The sequence below is a fragment of the Aethalodelphis obliquidens genome, unplaced genomic scaffold (assembly GCF_003676395.1).
Source record: "Aethalodelphis obliquidens isolate GAN/ISIS:26980383/991018 unplaced genomic scaffold, ASM367639v1 scaffold41, whole genome shotgun sequence".
NCBI classification, from domain to species: Eukaryota; Metazoa; Chordata; class Mammalia; order Artiodactyla; family Delphinidae; genus Aethalodelphis; species Aethalodelphis obliquidens.
Genome location: NW_020837985.1, coordinates 11,448,505 through 11,471,534, shown reverse-complemented (window position 1 = coordinate 11,471,534; position 23,030 = coordinate 11,448,505). Strand labels below are relative to the sequence as shown.

Genomic DNA, 23,030 nt, shown 5'->3' with positions numbered 1-23,030 from the left:
GTGTGTGTGTGTGTGTGTGTGTGTGTGTGTGTGTGTGTGTGTGTGTGTGTGTTTAACAAAGGGAACTCTTTTTCAGATTCTTAATTGACAATCACATGTTCCCATCTAAAAACCGGAGCAGATGATGAGATCATAAAAACGTGAGGCAAAAAAATGCCCGTTCCCTGCCCTTATTGACTCTTCAACGTACAGAGTTCATTGAGGGAGACTTCTTGTCTGCGGTAGGGACTTTCCTGTGCTTTTGAGTATCAAAAGGAAATTAAACCAGCCAGAATAATTCATTGAACACACAGTAAATGCAAATTGGCTTTTAAGAACAATAATAGCGAGTATTAATATTCCTGGTTATTATTGTCACTAACATTTATTGAAAGATCCCAGGACATGGTAATTATTCTAGAGCTCCCTCCTGTAGATTCTGAAATAGCCAGGAAAGGCAGGCTGCTACTATCCCCTGTTTCTGTTGACTGATGAGCACTAAGATCAGAGAGGGTGAGTGTCTCTTCCAGGCTTGCACAGGTGGGTAAGGAGCCAAATGTGAACCCCAGCTTGTACGTTTCCCACCACATCACAGAAATTAGACCCAGATCCCCAAGGTTGACACACTTCCTCATGCTCTAAAGTGGGAAGCCCCTCCACTCTCCCCAGCTGCACCTGCACCCCACCAATCCCCTATTTCCACGGGTTCCAGGGAAGATTTGATAAAGTCCCAAATCCCCAGCTACTCCCTTGGTCTGGTTATCTGAACTGGACCTTATGGCAAATTTCTCCCCAGAACAAAAATCTGTTTCAAAAGGCATTTTCCTGGCAATGTTTGATGCTAACAGGGTTTTTCCCAGATAGCTGTGATTTTCAGCCCCTGTCTTGTTCATTTCATCAACGTTTATTGAGCACCTACTGCATGCGATAATCTCAACCCTGGGGAGGCAATCATGTGGCTCGCACTCTAGCGAGAGGGAAGAGAGGGAACCAAGGCAGGGAGGAGCGCTCACCATCCCCAGCCAGTGGCCCCATCAAGTGTACTTCCTTGGAGAGCCTTTCCCACGATGGGTGGAAGGGGGGTTGGCCAGCGAGCGCTGGGCACAGGAAGCTACTTGAATCCAATAGCTACCTTTCTCTCCCTCCTTCTTGACCAGCAAAACCTGCCTCTCAATGACAGAGGTTCCAAAGGCAGGTCCTCAAGTTCCCAGGCTCCCTTGCCACTAAGAGTGGTCATGTGATCAATGCCAGCCAGTGAGAGTGGAGGGCAAACCTGTTGAGGCTTCCGAGGAACATTTCTCTCTGATAAGATACAGATGCACAAATAGAAAGCCTCAGCCCTGTCTTTTCTAATCTTGATTTTTTTTTTTTTTTCGCGGTACGTGGGCCTCTCACTGTTGTGGCCTCTCCCGTTGCGGAGCACAGGTTCCGGATGCGCAGGCTCAGCGGCCATGGCTCACGGGCCCAGCCGCTCCGCGGCATGTGGGATCTTCCCGGACCGGGGCACGAACCCGCGTCCCCTGCATCGGCAGGCGGACTCCCAACCACTGCGCCACCAGGGAAGCCCCTAGTCTTGATTTTTTATTTGGCTATGTGAGGAGGTCAGAAATCCTGTGACATGGAGGACTTCAAAACGCACTAAGGAGACAGAGTAGAAAGAAGGAAAGGACCCGGGTTCTTGACAGCATCCTTAAGCTGTCTCTGGTCTGTAAAAGGTAGATGTGTCTATAAATGGAAGAATGGCAGCCTGAGCAACCTAGACGTCAAGGCAAAAATGGAGAACAGCCAAGTCAATAATAACCATTTCTCTCCAGAAGAAAGCAAATGGATTTATCAGAGCAGAGACAATGGCCATAGGACGTAGCACCCGGTAACCGTTTGTCCTATCCCTGAGTTTTCTTTTTAAGATCTATATATATATATTTAATGCTTTTCTTTTTTAAAAAAAATGTATTTATTTAATTTATTTTTGGCTGCATTGGGTCTTCGTTGCTGTGCGTGGGCTTTCTCTAGTTGTGGTGAGAGGGGGTTACTCTTTGTTGCGGTGTGTGGGCTTCTCACTGCGATGACTTCTCTTGGTGTGGAGCACGGGCTCTAGAGAGCAGGCTCAGTAGTTGTGGCACACGGGCTTAGTTGCTCCGGGGCATGTGGGATCTTCCCAGACCAGGGCTCGAACCCGTGTCCCCTGCATTGGCAGGCGGATTCCCAACCACTGCACCACCAAGGAAGCCCCCTGAGTTTTCTTTTAAAGTGTCCACAGTCAGCCCCAAACCAGGCGGGGGCAGGATGCTGTGTAGGGTCTGAAAACAAATCCCAGGCTGTGAATCCCACCTTCACTGAACCCTACCAAGATTCCCCAGCTACTTCTAAGATTGAAAAAGAAAAAAAAGAAAACCCGGCCCTGAAGAGCTTTCCTTCAGCAGCAAGTCGGTCAGGATGGAATCAAGCAATCCATCAAGGAGGAAATGAGGACACTCGGGTAGGGAATTGGAAATGAAGCCGAGACTGTACAGGAGAGTAGACGAAGTATGAAAAGCAGCTTTCCTTTTAATGCATCTATACATGAGAACATCAAAAATACCACATCTGAGGGGGCCTGCATTCCCATTTGCAGAAGGAACCTTGGGACTGAAAGTCTGGGTGGAAGGGAGCAGTAGCATCGCTACTGGGCCACCTGGAGGCCCTTGGGTTTTCCGCTCTGTCCCAGCCAGAGCATCCTCGGGATCAGGGGGGCAGGGAGGCAGCCAGAGGGCTGCTACCAGAGCGCAGAGCTGACCTGTCCCTTTCAGCCCAAAAGATGCCCACGAACTCTGTTGTCCCGAGGCCTGGGAATGGCTTCTTTCCACAGAGTCCTGAGCTCTCTGTGATCTGACCTTGGCCCCCTTCCCCTGCTGCCTGTTCCTGGCTCTGCTCCCTCAGTACCGATCCACTCACTTCTTCCCTCCTTCATGCCTCTGAGCCTTGACCCATGTTTTCCTTCCTTCATGTACCCAACAAGCATTTGCTGAGTGCCTTCTGTGTACCTGGCATTGGAACAAGTAACAGTGTATAAGGATGCATTAGATACATTCCAAGCTTTGAAGAGTTGCTGAGCCCAGTGGGGAAGAAAGATACATAAAAAGATCATCAAAAAGCAGTGTGCACAGGACAACCTGCACATTTGAGAGGGGAGCCTTGTGTGAGGTGTCAGAGCCCGAAAGGGGTGAGGAGGGCAGCCTGGCATGGACACGGCCAGCATGGCGTGGAACCCAAGCTGGGGGAAGAGGACAGCCTCATGGTGGGGCAGCTTGACAGGAGAAGTCAGAGCCTGGGGGAGGTGGTGGGAATGAATAGAGGAGATTTCACAGACAGGAGGGTTGATAAATAAATGAATACGTTAAGGAGGATGGAGGGAAATCAGGTTTCTCACCACTGGACTTACAAATACAGGAAGAGTGAAAGCTAGAATAAACTCTCTGGGGTTGGATTGGAATTGAATGTCTTGTGGGATCTTAGTTCTTAGTTCCCCGACCAGGGACCGAACCCAGGCCCTCAGCAGTGAAAGCGCTGAGTCCTAACCACTGGACCGCCAGGGAATTCCCAACTCACGGTTTTCAGTACATACAGATAGAATTAGAAACAAACATCCATGTAAATGTCTGATGCCACCAGGCAGCCATACTCCATTAACACCAGGCACACCTCTCACCCAGCCCTTGGCTTCTAGATACCCTTGTCTTAAAGGAATCGGGCCTTCCTGAGCAACAGCTATTGACATATTTTGAATGTAATCTCCTCACAGAATTTGCTCGAAATGGGAAGTAAAGGAGATCTGGACATCCCGTCCTACCCAGATGTTCAAAATGATGGGACAAGTGGAAGCCACAAGTACGGCACCGCTTCTGTGACATTCCTGTCCAAGGGGCCTGACCCAACCTTGAGGGAACGTCAGCCTGAAGTGAGGGCTGCTGACAAAATAACTGGCCTGACGTTTTCAAAGTGTCAAGGCCATCAAAGTCAGGGAGAGATTCAGATCTGGGTCCCCCCCCATCCCCGGGGGCCCTTGGAACCCCTTGGCCTGCCCTTCCTTCTCAGCAGGGTTCATGGAGAGCGCGGCTGTGGTTCTATACATCCCCCCAGAGCCCCTGAGATGCAGAATTTCATATTACTGTGGGTCACCTCATCCCCTTCTCTTACAAGTTCACCAAGGGAACAGGAGAAATTAAAGAGAGCAGCAAGGAAAATAATTACTGGGCTGAAAGACTTGATAATTGCCAAATGATTGAAGTTCGCAGAGAGCTGGAACTATGGAGACGAGCCAATTGATCTTCTTGACAAGAGTTCAGAAACAACAGCACTACCTGTAGCAATAATTGCAGAGTTTGCTTGTCCCAGGAGGGAAAAGCGAGGCCTACTTCCAAGAAAGTGATCTATATAGTTATGGAGATGTATTTATCGTGTCCCCACTCCCAGTCGGCAGCAGACCGCTGAGGAGATACGAGTCCAAGCTTGGGGTCAGGCTTTTCAGCTGTCACGCCATTCACTGGACGTGGAGCCCTGGACAAGTTCTTATTCTATCTGAGCCCCAGTTTTCTCTTCTATATAATGGGTTTAACAACACAAATATCATAAGGTTGTGGAAGTGCTAAATCCTACGTAAGTTGATTATCACAGTGAGAGCTCGGTGAGGGCCGGCACCTGCTGCTGTGGCTGCATTTTGCACCTCTATCTCTTTACTTTATAAGCAGCGGCGATGAGAAACAAAAACGAGGGCCAATGAGTCCAGAGAGGAAAGAAAAGCCAACTCAACTCATAAAAGAAGGGCTTCCCTGGTGGCGCAGTGGTTGAGAGTCCGCCTGCCGATGCAGGGGACGCGGGTTCGTGCCCCGGTCCGGGAAGATCCCACATGCCACGGAGCGGCTGGGCCCGTGAGGCATGGCTGCTGAGCCTGCGCGTCCGGAGCCTGTGCTCCGCAATGGGAGAGGCCACGGCAGTGAGAGGCCCGCGTACCGCAAAAAAAAAACCCAAAAAAATACAAAAATAAAAAACTCACAAAAGAAATCTTGCTTCCTCCAGGAAGACTTCCCAGGCTTCTCAGGGACCGGTCACTGATCCCTTCCCTCCAGGCTTGCTGCAGCCAAGAAGGTCTGAGTCAGACCACACAGAACCACGCCTGCAACACAACATGAGGGGCTCCTCCAGCCCAGCACTAGCCAGGGACCCTCCCCTGGCGCCCATGCTCGCTCCAATCTGCCATCTATGCCTCCTGAGCCTGACCCTGGCCTTGCTCTTTGGACTACTAACAGGTATGGCTTCTCCAGGTTAGACTTTTGGCTCTCTCTGTCTCTTTTTGTGTCTCTGCTCCTGTGTGTGTCTCTCTCTGAGAGACCTTGCCTCTACTCCCTAGCGCTCACGACCCCCCAGCCTGAGTCCCCCAGGCTCAGTGGCGGAACAGTGGGATTGGTGGGACTCTATACCCAGGCCCCAGTCCCAGCCCGGTTCGCCTGGAAACCGCCCCTCCCCACCACAGCTGCAGCTCCAGGGCTATCCTCAGCCCCCCTCCCTCTTCTAGGGCTAGGAAGCCAACTGGACCCAGGCCCAGCAGAGCTGTCACCCAGGAACTTCCAGCTACAGTGGACACTTCACCTGCCTCTGATGATGGAGGCCATGGGGTATGAAGCTCAGAAGCTGAAAGTGAACAGAAGCCCCCGTGTGAAGGAAGCTAACTTGCAGCAAATGAAAATTAATCCAGAGGCCCAGGTGAGCCCTCTCGTCTGTGGTCGTCTGGCCCCTCGATCCCAGTGCCCATTCTCGCCTCCCAAAAGCCTGTGTCTACACAGCAGTCACCAGTGATCTCCTAAAGCAGAAGACAAACCATGACCCTCTTCGTTGCTTTCTCGTCACCGTCGAGGAAGGTGCCTGACTCTTCCCATGGCCTCGAAGGCTGTCCGTGCCATGGGCCCTGCTGCCACTCTGACCTGTCCTCCCGCCACAAGCCATGCTTCCCTTCCTGCTCTCCTCTCAGGCCCTGTGCTGGGGCAAACTTCCCGGCGTTCAAGGGTCAGCTGCCCTCACACTTTGATCTCAGCTGCAAAGCCCCTGCCCTGGTGCCCTCTGTACGGAGGCCCTACCCGTCCACTGGCCTGGCTGGGGGAAAAGGCAGCAGAACCTCCCAAGAGGGCGCAGGGCTCCCTGCTGCCCCCATGAGTCTCTGGTCAGTGCCTGCCCGAGGCGTGTTCCAGTCACGGCTGGGACCAAACTCACAAGGCCAGGGTGGCACTTTTGATTTCTGTTCTTAGCTCCCTGAGGTCCTAGTAAGATGGGAAACACCGGAGGCTGGGTTTGCAAAGGACCCGAGGAACTCGGAGAAGAACCAGTGGTCCAAGCCTTTGTGTCTGAATGAAGAAAAGGAGGCAGAGGGGAGACACTGCCGACTTAAGTCCCCAGTGAGTGAGAGACGAAGCTGTCACGCATCCCTAAAACCTGAGGATGTGAGGGCAATAGCCAAGAGAAGAGTTCCCCCACCAGCCTCTCCTTTAATCCTCCGACGTGTGCCCTGCGCTCCGAGGAGACAGGAGACGGAGGTCAGTTCTCATCGACTAGGTCACCTGTCCAGCAGAGTGCCCTCCCCAGAGCTCAGTGGCTGAAAACATGTTTACTATTTCTCCTCATTCTCCCTCAGCAACCAAACACACATGCACTGCAGGCCTCCTCGTCCGGGCCCGGGCCCGGGTTGGCACTTGGAACACAGAGGTCGGGGAGAAAGGGGTTCTGCTTCTGGGTTGGTGGAGCAGCTCACGCTGCTGCCTTCAGCTGAGAGCTTAGCTGGGGAGCCCTGGCTCTCCTCCACGTGGCCCGACTCTCTGTGTGCTGTCTCAACTCCTGTGGCCTCTGGGTGAATCCTTGTGTCCACCAGCCGATAGCCTGGACTTCTTAGAGCATGGCAACTGGATTCTCGGGGGCAGCCTTCCAAGAGGACAAGCCCCAACACGGAGGCAGATTTAAAGCCTTTGCTGGCATCACAGGGGCTAATGTGACCATTGGCCAAATCAAGTCATGCGGCCAAACTCAAGAGTCAATGTCAGAGGGGCAGGGGATGCCAGGAAGTGGGGTTCCCTGGGGCACTCAGGCACCTGTCTGCAACATTCATCCTCCCCGCAGACAGACATGCAGCTTGCCCAGGAGAAGGAAAATGTAGGGCCGGCCGGCGGAAAGTCTGACAGGAGAGTCTAAATGAAGCTGGAATCCCAAAGCGCTAGGATGTGTTCCATATGTGTGAAACGGGGAAAAAGGAAAAGCACACCCTGCAGAGGGGCAGCAGGAGACTCTACCCACTGCTACCTGCCTCAGCACGGGGTAGAGAGAAACCTCCCCTGAGGATCCGCAACCACCAACCAGCTCCACACATACTTGCAGACCAAACTACTACTCCACCTGTAGTTCCAAGACCCTTCGTCTGCAAGGGCGGCCATCACAAAATGCCACAGAGCAGGGGCTTAAACAGTGGAAATTGTTTTCTCATAGTTCTGGAGGCTAGAAGCCCAAGATCAAGGTTCCTGGAGGGTTGGTTTCTGGTGCGAGGTCCCTTCTCTCTGCCTCACATGGCCTTTCCTCTGTGTACACGTAGAGAGAGAGAGAGAGAGAGAGAGAGAGAGAGAGAGAGAGAGAGAGAGCGCTCTGGTGTCTCTTCCTGTTCTTGTAAGGACACCAGTCCTACTGGATTCGGCGCCACACTTATGACCTCATTTCACCTTATCTCCCTAAAGACCTTATCTCCCAATATAGTCGCACTGGGGGTTAGGGCCTCAACATATGAATTTGAGGGGGACACAGTTCAGTCCATAACCAATCACAAGCTTAGAATTCATTTTAAAGTAAAGCAAATACGAACCATTTCTAGAAGAATGCAACCTCATTCCAGTACTGGGAGAATTTCTACAGATAATATCCAAGGAACATGAATTCACAATTAAAAAAATCTCAAAACACTTAAGGAAACAAAACGCTGTTAATGTGGAACCAGACCCACAAATAATTAGACACCGTGTCATTTATACATTTACTGTTTAAAGGAATAAAAGAAACTATGCACAGGAATAGGAGATGGTCAAATTGACAAGCAGATCTAAAAAGCAGTGCTTCTCTAAATCGAAAAAATAATAACTGAAATTTAAAACTCAGCAGATCAAACTGCAGATTGGCTACAGACGATGGGAGAATTCATGAACAGGAAGATCATTCTGAAGAAGTTGCCTCAAAATGTAGCATAAAGAGACCAAGCTGAAAAATATAAAAGCAAGATTAAAAAAAAAAAAAAGAACAAAAAAACCCCAAAAAAACCCGAGAAGACGCACGTGAAAAGGCTTTTTACAACCTTATGATCAAATTTCCAGAACAGTGAATATGGGGAAGAAGAAATTTTGAAGAGAAAATCTAAGAATTTTCTAGAAATGATGAAAGACAGGTCAGGATTCAGGAAGCTCAGCCTACCACAAGAAAACACCCAGGCTGAAAGTGAAGAACACTGAAAACAAAGATTCTAGAAGCTTCCAGAGACGGAAGACAGATTCCCTCTCACGGAACCAGCACAGATTGAGAGCTGACTTCTGGGTAGCAATAGTGAAATGCAGAGGACAATGAGATAATATCACAAATGTCCTGAGAGAAAACGTTTGTCAACCTAAAACCATATTCAGCGAAAATCTTTTAAAACGGAGCATGCAGTCAAGACATTTTCCAGACAAGCGCAAACCAGGAGCATTTATGACCAGTGGCCCTTCGCTGAAGGAAATTCTGAAGGAAAAGTTTCAGGAAAAAAAAAAAAAATCCTCTGAAAGCAGAAAGTCCCTCAGAAGAGACGGTGAGCAAATAAGTTGATAAATATATAAGCAAATCTGGGCTTTCCCGGTGGTGCAGTGGTTGAGAGTCTGCCTGCTAATGCAGAGGACACGGGTTCGAGCCCTGGTCTGGGAGGATCCCACATGCCGCAGAGCAACTAGGCCCGTGAGCCACAACTACTGAGCCCCAGTAGTGGCCCTGCCGCTGCCCCTCACTTGTCATCAGCGAGAGCCAGATGCCAGGAGTGGGGCTGTGCGGCCCGCCAAGAGCGGGAGGGGACCTGCTGTCCCAGAGGTGCCCCGGCCTGACCGGATCTCGGGCCAGTCAGCGTCTGGGGGGGGGGGGAGGGGAGGGAAGATCCCCCAGGAGTGGAGAGGGGACACTGTAGGGTTATGGGTGACCGAACACACCACTGTCCCAGTCGCCCAGCGCCGCCCCCAGCCCCGGGAAGTGGCCCCGAGATGAAGTCCCTTCCTTCCTCCTGGATCTCGGTCTGACCCTCTTTTCGTCAGGCTGGGCTGGCCGTGACCAGCGGGCCCCTCTTCTCTACCTTTTTGGCTGCGTTTACTACAATGCTAATAAAACCAAGCAAACAACTTTTACGCACCCAGTGCCCTCAAAGTGGCCCCAGAAGAGAGGGTGAGGCCCCGGAGACCGCTTGGTCCTCTCCCCACTCACTGATTTTCTCGCAGCTTTTCACTCAAGGAGAGTTTCTATCTTGGAGGCGGAGGGAGGCCCCCTCCCATCAGCCCCGCCCCCCGCGCCCCGCCCCGCGCCCCGCCCGCCCCCGGCCCCAGCGCGGCCCATCTCTTCCGTGAAGCGTCTATTTACAAAGCAGGTCACGATCTGAGAAGCACACTGCCGTCTAAAAATAGAAAGTCACTACGCAGCAGACAAGCGCCAGCTCCGGCCTGCAGAGCTGCGAGCTGGGGCAGCGCTGTTCCCGCCTCTTCTCCCCTTTTGCTTCTTCAGCCCCGCCTGGCCCAGCACCAACCGCAGCTGCAGGTCACAGGCCACCTGGCCGCCCACGCGCCGCGCCACCTCCACCTGGGTCCTGGCTCAGCCCCAGAACCCAGCCCGGGCAGGACCTGGTTTCCCTTTGATTCTTTCGACAATCCCCCCGAGACTAGTGTTCTCGTCCATTCGTCCACTGAAGGACCCGAGGCTCTGGGCGGCAGGGGACTGTCCCCAGATCAGGAGGCCAGCGGGTGGCAGAGCTGGGAGGAGTGGCAGGTCAGTCTCAGGGGATTTGTCCATCACGCCAGGGGCTCCACCTCACGTCCCCAAGGACCATTCTCTCTGGGACGAGCGCCGTGGGCCCTGACACCATGAAGAGACCCTGGGAAGTGCGGGGCCCCTCTCTGCCCGCCCCCTCCTGGGGGGCCTGCCTGGGAGGCGGGATAGGGGACCCTGATGCACCTCTTTGCCTGGGATCCACCCCGCAGGGTACCGAGGGTGCCTGCCCTGTGCCTGGGAGAGCCTTGCGGCCGCGGATCAAGGGGACAGCTCTCCAGATGGGGGATGGCCTCTGACGCCGAAGGAAAGGAGACGAGAGCCTTGGGCATGAACAAGGGCGAAGAGGAGCCCGAGACCCCGGAGCCGCTGTCTCCACGGAGGCTCTGCGCGGCGCAACCTTAAAGCAAAGTAGTAGAACGAGAGCCTGCGCGGTTGAAAGAAGCCCCGCACCCCCCCCCCCGCCGGGTGCGGGAGTGTCTGGACGTGCGGAGGCCGGTGCTGCGCGCGGCCCTGCTCGGTGGGGGGCAGGGTCAGCTTTGTGCGTTAGGCTCCTGCTCAGGTGGGGGCATGTCTCCTGGCATCTCTGGCCAGTGTGGCAGGGCCCCTCCCTTCTCACCTGCAGGGGCTGCTGCAGCCGAGGGCGGGTGGAGGATGCCCCTGACAGTCTCCCGCGCTGGGTGCCGTCTGCTCGGGGGATCCTCTCCCCTTGACCCACGGGGAACCCGGACAAGGCACTGCTTGTTTCTTGAGTCCTGCCCCTGCTGAGCTCACAGTGAGCCAGGAGGTGTAAGGAGTATGTTTTGCTTAACGGTGCAAGTCACCATCCTGTTGTGACACAGAGGGAGGACTGGGTTGTGACTTTTCCAGCTAACTTGATTCCTTCATAGCACGCAGAAGAAAGAATGGAACAAAACCTTATTGCTTGGGCCATGGACTTCAAATGCAAATAGCAAATGAGGCCAAATAGTTACCAGCAAATGCCTGCAGCGGCCTGGGTGGGAGGCGATAAAGAACCGTGGGGACTGGGGCAAACCCCGGGGCCTGTGCCTCGGTTCCACGGCTCCACGCCCCAGCAGACCCAGGGCACGTGGAGCGCGGGCTGAGGTTGCAGGTCCCCTGCTTATCGTGCAATCAGAAATGTGGATAATCGTGTAGCGTTATTTGGTAGCAGATGTAAATAACCTAAAACACTGGGAAAATAATCTAACAACACTTGTTGTTGGCAAGTCAGAAGCAGAGAAAATAGGCACACCGCTTGATAGTTAATGCAAAAGTGTTCCTAAGGTATCTACAGCTTGACCTAAATTATTCAGTATAATAGACGTGTAGGAAGAAGTATCTAGGGAGGTGAATATTCTGTGATACAGTTGCACCATTTGGTTTAAGATGGAGAAGTTAAGCAAGGGAAGGCCCAGCTCTCCTGGATCAAGCCTGCACAGCCTTAGGAACGACAGATAGAGCATGTGTGTTCATTATGAAAATAGTCTGTGGATTCCCATCATGAACTCGGAATCCCTTTCAATCCAGAGAATCCAGGCGGAGAGGCCTACACAGGGCCCACGCTCCTGGGATCGTCTTGGGCTTGGGGCTTCCCCTGCAGCTGCTCTGCAGACGGCACCGTGGCGACCACGGGGGGCCCGAGTGGCTCTGGACTCAGCTGCCCGGTGGACTTGCCCTTCGCGTCCCTCTTTGGAAGATTTTGGATCTTGCCCCCTGCATCATCATCTTTGGAAATCATGAACTTCCTGCCCGCAAAGGGAAGCAGATCCAATCCCCTCTGCCTGCACCGTTGTGTTATGATTCGCTTTGGGTGTTGACGTTGATGTCCCCTCGACAGCCGCCGGCGGCTTCCCTAGGAGCCCGGCCTTGGGCGAGGGAATGAGCACAGCATAGCATTTTGTTTGGGGAGATCGTCCTACATTTTGCTGAGCAGAAATACCACGTGAGGCTAGCCCGGGCTAGCCTAAAGGGGCTCTGGTTTTTAGAAACCCTGTGTGATCTTCCCGCCCACGTGAGGGTGGGTGCGTCCTCCCCACACCCCGCACAGTGCAGGTGCTCAGCCCGCCCCCGGCCCCACCCTATCACCCCAACTGCTGGCTTCTGAGAGTCCCTCCACCGCACCCCGAGGTGGTGACAGAGAATCTCCGTCTTAGCGATGGAAGAACCGAGGCTCAGAGAGCTTCAACATGGCTCAGCTGATGGGGAAGGACAGGAACGGGGAAGCCTGGGCCTGGCTCTGGAGAAGCAGCCAGGGGTTAAGGGTGATAGGACATCGGGGGTTAACACGACACCCACGGGGCCGGGCGCCTCTGTCTGGAACCGCGGTGGTCTGCTACTGGGAGAAGTGGGTGACGAGTCACTCGGTGGGCAGCCTCTCGCTCCCGGCTGGTTAGACCGGTCGAGGCAGGGCCCAGCCGGCGGCCAGGGGTATGGGGTCCTGGGGCGGAGGAGGCCAGGGCCTCTGGGAGTGATGGCTCTGCAACCAGCGGGGAAGCTGGGCTGAAGCCCCCTCGGGGGCCTCGAGGGTCAAGGGAAGGCTGTGACCCACACCTGAGGACTGCAGGGGCTGCACCCGGCGCGCCGAGTGCGTGCCCGGCAGCTGGGGGACCACTCGCTGGTGGGTGGAAGGGGCCCTTGCACCTGGCGGGCACTTCACAGGAGCCTGCTGTCGTGGTGAGTGTCGTGGGGAGGCGAGTCCTTGTCCTGCCCTCAGGAGGTCACTGTCATGGAAATGAAGGCTGAGGCTCTTCACCTGGGGAGGGACGGAGAGTGGCGTCCACGGTCCCCCTGGGAAGTGCCTCTGCGCAGGCGCGCAAGTCAGTCAGGGTTCTTCCCGTCCTAGTGCGCAGCTGACAGCTGCCGAGAGCTTACCACGTGCCAGGCCTCCTCCTGACGACCCGGGAGGGGGGCACGACTCTCCCCATTTTGTGGGGGAGGACACAGAGGTGTCAAGTGGCCCCCCTGGGGATGGGGGAGCCCGGAGCAGTCCCCCGGCCACACTGTCCCGCGGGGGGGGGGGGGGCCGGGGAGGGGGGGGGGAAGGGCCCACAGGCCGTGGAGGAAGCCACGTGATGTTACTTCTGAAATCAGGGCCGAGCCTGTGGCCCCCTCGCTTGGGGACTCTCTTGGACCTATTGCTCTGCGGGAGGCTGGCCGCCGTGTCGTGAGGACCCTCGGGCGGCCTGTGGAGGGGCCCGTGGGACAAGGGCCAGAGCCTCCCACCAGCAGCCCCGTGAGTGAGTCGGTGAGTGGATTCTCCAGCCTCCAGGGACCGCAGCCCCTGCTGACGGTTCGCACCCTCGTGAGACTCTGAGCCAGAAACAGTCCCTGATTCTCGACCCTCAGGGAATGTGTGACATTGTAAATGTTTGTTCTGTTAAGCTGCTAAGTCCTGGGGTGGTCGGTTACACGGCAGTTGATAACAAGTGCACCCAGGTATGGACTGAAGGGAGTGCGCTGTGCCTCCAGAGGATGCCCTGTGCTGGGTCACCTCCATGAGCCAAAATGAGGGACAATTTGGAGGAAGAGCGTTTGGGGTGAGGGCAGAGCAGGACAGCAAGCCATCTGGGACAGGCTGCTGGGGAAGGTGCTGGCTAAAGGCAGGAAGGTGGGCACGGACATGGGCACCGGGAGAGAGGCCAGAGCCAGGCGGCCCGGGGAGGGACTCGAAATCACCACGGAGCCGGAACACGGACAACAAGCTCTTAGCTTCTGCACAGAAGCATCCATTTGTCGGAGCTTCCCATAATGCAATGCAAAAGCACCAGGCCTGGGCCACTTTGCAAGATTTAAGTCGCACCGAAGGCAGGGCCGTCGGACTAGCAGAAAGCAGAGGTCCTTCGGCATCGTGGTCGTGATTTTCACAACTCCACCAAAGCATCCCTTTAAAAAGCTAGCTCTAAGGGTTGAAGACAGTTAAATACACACTGAAGACGCCATCAGCTGTTATTTTTAAAACCACGGGAAGTCGCTCAGATCCTTTAAAAATCAAACGCTAGAATGGCTATCTCAGCCTGCCATGCTTGAAAGCTGCTGCTGACGGACGGGCCAAGGAGGAAGCCCCGCTGAGACGGACCAAAACCAGCTTAGCTGGAGAAAAGTAAAGTGGAATTTCAAATCGAAAGACTTTTGTCCAGTTGTTCAGGGCTAGCCGCACCCTCTCACACCTCCTCCCCAGCCCGTTAGGGGCCTGGCCCGGGGCTGAGCTGAGGACACTGTCACCTGGGATGCAGTGGGGCCTGCAGAGCCCTGAAGCCAGCGCAGCACCCACGAGGAGGCCAGTGACTCTAACGCAGTGTGACAACCAGGCGGGGTCTCTGGGGCAGAGCTTCCGGCACCAAGTCTTAAAGGAGACACACGAGTTGGCAGAACCTCAGCGCTTCCAGATCCCTGTGATGCAAACGGGTCCCAGATCTCCCTCCCCGGGGGCCACGCAGTGAGGGCCTGGGGCTCTGAGCTGTGTGTATGTCATCATTTCCTTTTCCCTGCCACGTCCTGAAATGGCAGGGAGCACGGAGCAAGCAGAGGGGTGACCAGGCCGACAGGACGCGTGTGCTGAGGTGAAACGCAATGAACGGGTACCGACGGTCCGGGCGAAGGGCCTCGAGCAGCCCCCCGTGAGGGGGACGCACGGGGGCACACGGTGCGCAGCGTCAGGGCGGCCGAGTGGGGAGCTAGGCCCTGCCCCCAGCTGGCGTACAGAATTAGAGCCACCTGAGGATGGTCGTCGCAGGGGGGATTTCAGGCTGGAGGGGTCGGTAGGGGCCAAATCGCGGAGGGCCTGGGCAACAATCGGAGAAGCCGCGGGCACCCAAGGGTGCTGGCCGCGCCTCTGAAGGGCGACGTCACGCAGCCCTGGCAGCAGGCGCCCCGGTGCGCGTACCTGACGAGCTGTCCCCACCTCCCCGCCCGATCCCAGCCCTGCCATCTGGCTGCTGTCGGCCACGCCCACTCCTGTGCTCCTGTCGGGGCATCTCCCCAGCGCCCTCACTCTCTCCCACGCTCTCAAATTTCTCATCTCGAGGCCACAGCCCTCTCCAGCGATACTTTAAAGCAAACTCCTTGGAAGAGCTGACTACACAGGCGGACCTCGTTTTACTACGCTTCGCAGATACTGCGCTTCTTACAGATTGAAGGTTTGTGGTAACCCTGCGTTGTCAGGTGATGGTTAGCATTTTTCAGCAATAAAGTCTTTTTAATTTAAAGTATGTATCTTGTTTTTTTAGACATGATGCTGTTGCCCACTTAACATGTTTCCACTGCACTGTAGTGTAACTTTTATACGCACTGGGAAACCAAAACCTTTGTGACTCACTTTACTACTGCAGTGTTTGTTGCCTTTACTGAGTGGTGTGGAAGCGAACCCCCAGTACCTCCGAGGTCTGCCTGCTCCATTCTCTCCTGAATCTGCCTAGGCCTCACTCTGAAGCAAAGCATGGTCAGCACGGCCTCTACGCAGCTACCGTGTCCAGTCTTCCTCATGTCACCTGCCCCCTGCAGCAGAGGGTCACGGCCCTCCTCCGGAAAACCCTCTCTACACATGCCGTCGAGGGCAGGACTCTTGGTTCTCTTCTTACCTCCCGGCAGCTCCTTCCTGGGCTCTGGTTCTTCGCCATCTCACTGACTTGTACGTGTCGTATGTTCCCTGGGCCTGTTCTCTCATGTCCACACTCAGGCTATACCTTTACAAGACATCTATATTCTAACGGCTCTCAAATTCCCATCTCCAGCTGAGATCTCCCCTCAAACTTCATATCTGTATCTTAAACAGTCCCTTCTGCAATCTTCCCATCTCAGAAAGAAGTTTCTATTTTCCCAATGGCTCTAGATCAAAATCTTTGCATCATCCAACCCCTTCTTTTCTGTACCTCACATCCAACCTGTAGACTAAGTGTTATCGGCTCTACTTTCTAAGTGCGTCTCAAGTCTGGCCAGTCCTCAGGACTTGCAGGGCGGCCACCCCGGGCCATGCCAGCATTCCCTCTGACCTTCACCGCAGGGGCTTCTAATAGGTCCCCCCTACCTTGCCCCACCATCGCCGCTTCTCCACGTGGTTGCCGAAGTGATTCTGTTGAGATATACATCGAATGGACAGCGTTCCTCTTGGGCTCAGTGTGCCTGATAGTCCCTCTGAAGTAAAGCTCCGGACGGCCCTCCACACCCAGGCCCCGCCCCCACCCTGACTTCCTTCCTGCATCCTCGGGGCTCCTCCAGCCCTCCTGTTCCCACCTCAGGATCCTGGCACCTGTTAGCGTCTTGACGTAGCTCATTTCTTTACTTTTCTAGGTCACGGCTGAAACATCACCTTATTATTCCCCTGTGGCCCAAAGTCAAGTCTAACCCCTCTTCCCGTGACTGTGCTCTGTCGCCCCCAGCTCTGTCACTGCCTGGCGTCCTCTGGTTTGCGGGTGATGGCCTGGATCCCCCCACTGGGATGTAAGCTCCTCGAGGCAGGAGCCCCTCTGCTCTGTCCTGTGCTCTCACACGCAGGGCGGTGCCCAGCATGTAGCAGGCTCTCAGTAAATGTGTGCTCAGTGAATTTAAGTGATACAGGCGGCACAGTGTGAGGCCAAGACTAAGGCAGCGAGAGTGAGGCTGGGAGAAGCGGGACAGACAGGAGGTGAGGTGGACAGTTCGAATCCCTGGGATTTCACTTGCAGCTCTGTGACTGTGTCCGCAGCTCAGGAGGGGAAAAGGCTGCAGGCAGAAAGGGAGCTCAAATTCCTCCCCACTTACGACAGTCTGGCTCCCATCCTAAAGTTCCTGCTGGTTTAGGATTAATTCCACACAGGGGCACTGCTGACCGTGCTCTGGTGAGCACCCACACCCACTCACTGCAGCACTGCCGTGGCCCTCTGGGACGCGGGCCTTTATTCCTTGCACTTCTGAGAGGGAGAAACACGTATCTGACAAACGCAAAAGTGCCAACTGCAGGAGTAGAAGATCATGTCTTTAGGGTGCATCACGAGAGGATAAGGAAAAGCAAACCTATCAGAAGTTGTTCTGTGCTTTTAACACAATGCTCCCAATGCGGTACCCTGTAAAAAGTGAACGCCTTGAGGGAATGTGTCTTTGAGGTAAGAAAGTGACAACTTAATGATGCACAAGACTGTTTCCGAAATTCCAAGACTAGGAAGCGTGTTGTGTGGGCTTCTAGCAGAAGAAATAAAACGCATCCTCCCGGGGCGTACTGAATTAAAATCACAAAGCACCAGTAAGTGATGAAAAGAGAAGGAACTGAATAATACTGTCCATGGGGATGATGACCTTTATGTTCCACAACAAAGTACAGAGGCATGAAAATCGGGTTTCTATTCTGACAGTGCCACTGCTTCCCGCAGAAGCCTTTATAATTAACCTTTCACGTGGCCGCTTACTTTTGGCATGACATGTTCGTATTTATTGGTCCATAATTGAGTTGGATAAATCATTTTCAAAGCTGGAATTTGTGCTGAGGCTTGACTTCTTGTGAGCTGTGAGTTGCAGCCATATATGGTTCTCAAGTGTGCAGAATTTAGAGCTGGGCTGAAATAACAAGCCTTTGTTTTTCTAGGTTTATATTAAAGTAGAAGAGATTGAAATGGGCAGCCTTTGTTAAGCAATACACAAATCATTTGTTTTCTGTTATGAGGAGACAAAGAGATTGACTTTCTTTCCCTTTCTCAAACAGATTTTCCAAATTAAAAAGCATACCATTTTATAAAACATTTCATGAAACAGAGTTGTACAAAAAAAAAAAAAAGTGATTATTTTCAAGTTCTCAAGTGAATTCATTTACTGACTAGGCACGTTGGTGAGTTGATTATTCTTAAGCAGTCCATAATTGCAAGGAAAGTTCCTGAAAGAGAGGAAAATGATATATATTTGTATACTTCAAGTAACAAATTATTTACACTCTGGTGGGAATGGCAGGATTTAGGCAGAGGAAGCAGGCAAACTGAAATTGGATAGAAATGAGAACAACAATGCAAAGAGAATTGTAGAGATTAAGGACATAAAATATTTGTGTTCAGTAAGGCAGATGAGTGATGAAACAGAACGGTGATGACCAGACTCCTCCCTGCTATGACATGCATGGGTAGGAGGCTTTCAGGATGGCCGTGCCTCTTTTCACACGGAACTTCCCGTACTAAAATGTGCAGCGACTTCCTATGGATACACACTGGCACTGTCCTTGCCTTCCTGTCACCTGAGATGAGACTCAGCTTTCAGGTATATTTAAACAAAATTTTATTTACTAACACCAAACAATATACTCTGACGTGCTAATTACAACAAAAACTGTTGTTTCAAAACCCAAGCGGCAACCAGAAGGAAACAAAACACAAAACAGAACCTAATCACAAGAGAAGACGCGGCCTTCGCCATGCTTGCTCCTCACTGCTCTGGTCACAGATGCGTGGAGGAGGGGGGAGGGGGAGGGAGAGGGGGAGGGGGGGACCATCCTCGAGGCTCCCTGTGATGTGACCCAGCCCCGCCCCCCCCCCCCGCCTCCCCCCCCCCCCACCCCCCACCGGCACCTGCCCCTCAGTTCCCAGCAACTGCTTACTCATCCCCAGACACACGAGGCCCCTCCCTTCCTCCCCCACAACCTGCACCAGCCTGGCAACTCTGACATCTCCTCCTCCGGTGTCTGCTTCAAGATTTCGTCTTAACTCTTAAACCCCGCTTCAGGCTTCTCCTCCTCTGTGAAGCCTTTCCCTCCTCGCCCTTCCTCGGCCAGAGCTCGTGACCTGTGCCTCTGCACCCTCTGCCTTCACCTTGCCTGTCACGACCGCTCGCGGAGCCAGGGACAGTGAGCCTTGGCCCCCGCACACGGCACCGGTGTGCCAGGACGAACCAGACACAGACAGTTATTTTAAAGGCTAATACTTAAAAAAAGGAAACAGCTAATACAGTGCATCTATTCATTAGGGTACTGTTTAATTCATCAGTGCCTGTTTCTTGAATGGCTTGATGACTGCGTGCTCTTAATAAGTTACACATGACGGGCTTGCTCCTGGCCCCCGAGGACTTCTCAGGGCTGCAGGACAACCCACACATCAATCAACAGATCAGAATTAGGGGTTCGCCACTTGGGTGTTACTGGCCAGTACTCTCAGAGTGAAGAGAGACAAGGGCTCTCTGGGCAGAAGGAGAGAGAGAAGATCTTGAGGAACTGGCAGGCTCTGGATACCCAGAGGAGAGGAGAAGGTGGGCAAAGATACGGCGGATGGAAGGGCCAGCTGGGGGCCGGCTTCCTCAGAGAGACCGTGGGCCCCTTAAGAGCAGAGGCCTCCCCTTCCCCGGGTACGTCCACAGTGCTGAGCACAGGGCCCGCCAGTGCAGGTCGGCCTTAGAATCCATCGGCTCGTGAAAGGAGGCTCCAGGAGTGAGGAGACCAGCGGGAGCCTGAGGAAGGCTGGTCTTTCACCATCCCTGTAGGACACAGCCGAGCGCCCAGAGCTGTCCTCACTCACTTGCTCACACGGGGATCCAGCCCACCACGTGCCCACCTCCGTGGGAAGGAAAGCCCACTGTGAACCCACTCTGCGCGGGTGAGTTTTCTGTGTGGCCGCCCCCCCCTGCCGCCCAGCAGGTGCTAACAGTTGTACGTGGTGATGGAGAGTATAGCACTGAGGGTTCAAGTTTCCTTCAGAAAAGCATATTAAGATACACCATTACCTCTACGGGGAGCAATACAGTAATAACTCTAAGAAAATGTAATGACTCAATAAATCTACCTTAGAAACTTATTCTACAGGTGTATGCAAACGTGCACAAGAACAGAGATGAAGGGCTGTGCTTTCTAGCACTGTCTTCAATGAATGCAAAACACCGGAAGCAAAACTACTTGTCAACAGTTGTTTAAATTATGATGTGTTCATATAAATATTATTCAGCCAATAAAAAAAAACCATACCTTTAGAATTTAAAATGATAGAAAACGAACTCAAAGGCATACTCTAAAGTGAAACAAGGCAGGTATAAAACAGTGTACTGTTCTGTACGTTAGAAACAGGAACCATTAGTCTGTGAAGAAGCAAAGCACATGTTTTTCTATCTCTGAAAAAAAACAAAAAAAAACCCCCCAAAAACCCAAGACCAACAGCTGCCTCTGGGTGCTTGAGGGCAGGGGTGGGAATTAAGACCAACTTTTCATTGTACCCTTTTCCCAAAGTTTTGGATTTTGTACCGAGCACATGCTATCACCTACTAAATATAGGGCATGTTTTTGTTTTCCAACTTCTCCTTTTCCACTGAAAAAGCCAATGGTTACAGAAGTCAATTATCTCATTTCCACTGATAAACCGAACTAACATTGAGAAGGGCTCAGTGCCAGTATTTTAAAAATTACAGCGTCGTTTGCTCATTAATTCATTCAGTCATTCGCCCCTCAGTGAGCACTGTCAGCCCCCGCTTTGCGCCAGGCACCTCGCTGGGATCTGGACGGAAAGTCAAATGAGACGTGGTTCCGTCTTTAAAGAACCTGAAGTGGTGCCGCTGGTGAGAAAGACAAACGCGTCAGCAAGCGAGCAGAGATCGGCTTCAGGAGGGCACCTCCAGCCCCGCGCCCGCCACAGCGGCGTCCGCTCATCTGTTCCACCTCCGTGCTGTGAGAGCCTGTTAGGTGCTAGGAAGTGTGGCAGTGAGCAGACGTGGGGAGGTGAGGAAAGGCGTGCATCTTGCCGTGGTGGTCGGGTGAGCTCTTACATACGTGCATATGCAAACAGCAACATTTAACAACCTGGTAAGTTCTCTTCCAGTGGAAGAATGACTCTAACTTGACCCGATGAAGCCGGTGAAGTCCTAACCTACACTGTCCCGCACCAGGAGACACCACGCCACCCTGTTCATTTCACTCACCACCTACATGACGGCTGTGCTAAGCCATGGTACCTGCACTGAAGATGTTCACATTCGGAGGGGGGGGGGGGGGGGGATGGAGAGGAGAGTAAACAGTCAATCGTAGGACCCCATTCTGCAGATGAGGGCCCTCCAGTAGGGATTCTGCACCCAGGGAGATGTGGAGACACTGGGCCAAGGAAGACTTCCTGAGCGAGGTGACGCTTCAAGTCTCACTCCGAAGTTGGACAGACCAGTACACTGACCAGCTGTATCGAGAGCTGGGGAGAAGAGTAAGGAAATGTGATTTCAGGCAGACAATGGCACAGATATCAAAACACCGCGAAGGGTATTCGAGAGCAAGGCTGCAGCAGAGCAAGGCTGAGAGCGGCACGGCGGGTGGGGGAGCGGCTGGAGGCGCAGGCCGGACCAGGATGGTGCGCTGGGAGCCACGGAAGGACTCACACTAAGACGAGAAAAACAGGCACAGCAGTTGGTGCTGCTTCCTGAAAGATAACCGGATTCCTGGAACAAGAATCCCATCCAGAATCAGCTTCAACCGGAAAGGATTTTCCATTAGATAAGCGGAGGATGGAATTCAGATTTTAAAATGTTCCACAGCCTTCCTCAAAGACGGAAACAGAATCAAGCATAAAGTAGATTTTGTTATTTTAAACATAATGATGGATTTTTTCTTTTCTATTCCTACAATATAAATCAATATAAATAGTACATCACTATAAATAGTAGATATGATTTGCATATAAAATAACTAACTTTATTATTTATACTTATCACATATAACCTGTAAAGCAGCTTAATTTGGTTTATTAGATTTTTGACTACGTTTTAATTTTTTTCATCAAATCATCTGTTTTAAATTCTGGGACCTGTCTCTCTGTACACAGTGACTAGAGTCACTGTCTAATTTTGAGTTAGACTATTACTATTTACATGAGTGATTTTTTTTCTTCCTTCTTTTGGGTCTCTGTGAACTATTCCTAACCATTCCTAACACGGCCTATTAACGAATCATATTGATCGCACCGACAATGTCATTCTTTCACAGTCACTCTCTTGCTCAACGCTTTCGGCTGCCAAATCCTGTGCTAAGAGATGGAACAAAAGGATGGAAAGGTTAGGCCCCCCCCTTTTTAAGGCTCTCACCATCTGGCTATCAGATCAATAACCAGTGCAAACAGAGGTCTGTACAAAGTTCCTGCTGGAACACAGGCTGAAAAAGGCACCACCTCTGCCTAGGGGATATTTATTACATTTCAACGTGGGCTCACCGTATTTAAGCTTCTTAGCAGGACTTGCAAGATCCTTCATTATGTGCCCCTTTGCCCACACAGACAGCATCATCTACAGCTTTCTCTAATTACCTAAACAATCGAAATTTCCTAGATAACTGTGTTTTCTTATAATCCAAGTATCTGCATAAAGCAACAAGCAAGAGCACGTACCTAGCTTTGTGCCAGGCATGCTTCTAATCCTCACAGCTATACTGAGCTAGATTCCACGACTGTGTCCACTGTATGGATGGGGAAACTGCAGTGGAGACTGAAGTTCAGTAAGGTTAAGTGACAAAGCTGGTAAATGACAGAGCTGGGTACGACTGCTCCCAAGAAGACCTTCCCTACATGGTTGCCTTCTACTGGTCCTTACAGCCCTGCTGGCACCCGTCCCCCCTCTGCCACCCCGCCTGGCGTCCATGTCTCTCCCACGCTACATCTGTCGCCGCCCAGTCACTGGCGCCTGACTGGCCCACTTCGCCAGCAGACTGTTGTCACCACTGCGTCTCCACTGCCTGCAGCATAGCAGATGCCCAGCCAACGTGTCTGCATGAACGCTGATACTTACTCAACTTGCAATGTCTTGAACAAAGCAAGATTCAGAACCTAACTACAGCCAAAGAATCTCTCCAGGGAGGAATGTGGGGCAGGGTGGGACAGAAGCAGAGGGGCGTCTGCCAACACTCAGTGCTGTGAGGCTTACTTCTAGGAATACAAGGCGACATAAGAATTAGCCCCTGCCCTCAAGGAGCCTTTAATCTAATGGGAGAGCGAGTGCTAGCCCAGAGAGCGGACAGTGTAACGGCACGGTTAGGACAAAGACTCTGGATCAGAGTGGATGGTCCAAAACTGTCTCTACCAGTCACAGGGCCTGGGGTC

The 23,030-nt window shown here is 52.8% G+C and overlaps 1 protein-coding gene across 7 annotated transcripts in view; it reads right to left on the bottom strand.

The window, feature by feature from the left end:
- KHDRBS3 (KH RNA binding domain containing, signal transduction associated 3) overlaps positions 1-23,030 on the bottom strand; it is a 210,314-nt gene that overhangs the window by 7,275 nt on the left and 180,009 nt on the right. For 2 of the 7 annotated variants that reach the window (XM_027132534.1, XM_027132541.1), the window contains one exon: positions 17,572-17,869. The exons of 3 other annotated variants lie outside the window; for them this stretch is intronic. Coding sequence is in view for 1 of the 4 variants with exons in the window: in XM_027132541.1 (XP_026988342.1) it covers positions 17,840-17,869 (30 nt within the window). In the remaining 3 variants the exon portion in view is untranslated. Of the gene's footprint in view, positions 1-17,571; positions 17,870-23,030 lie in introns of those variants that run through there. 2 more of the 7 variants (XR_003438400.1, XR_003438397.1) reach the window with 2 other exon arrangements.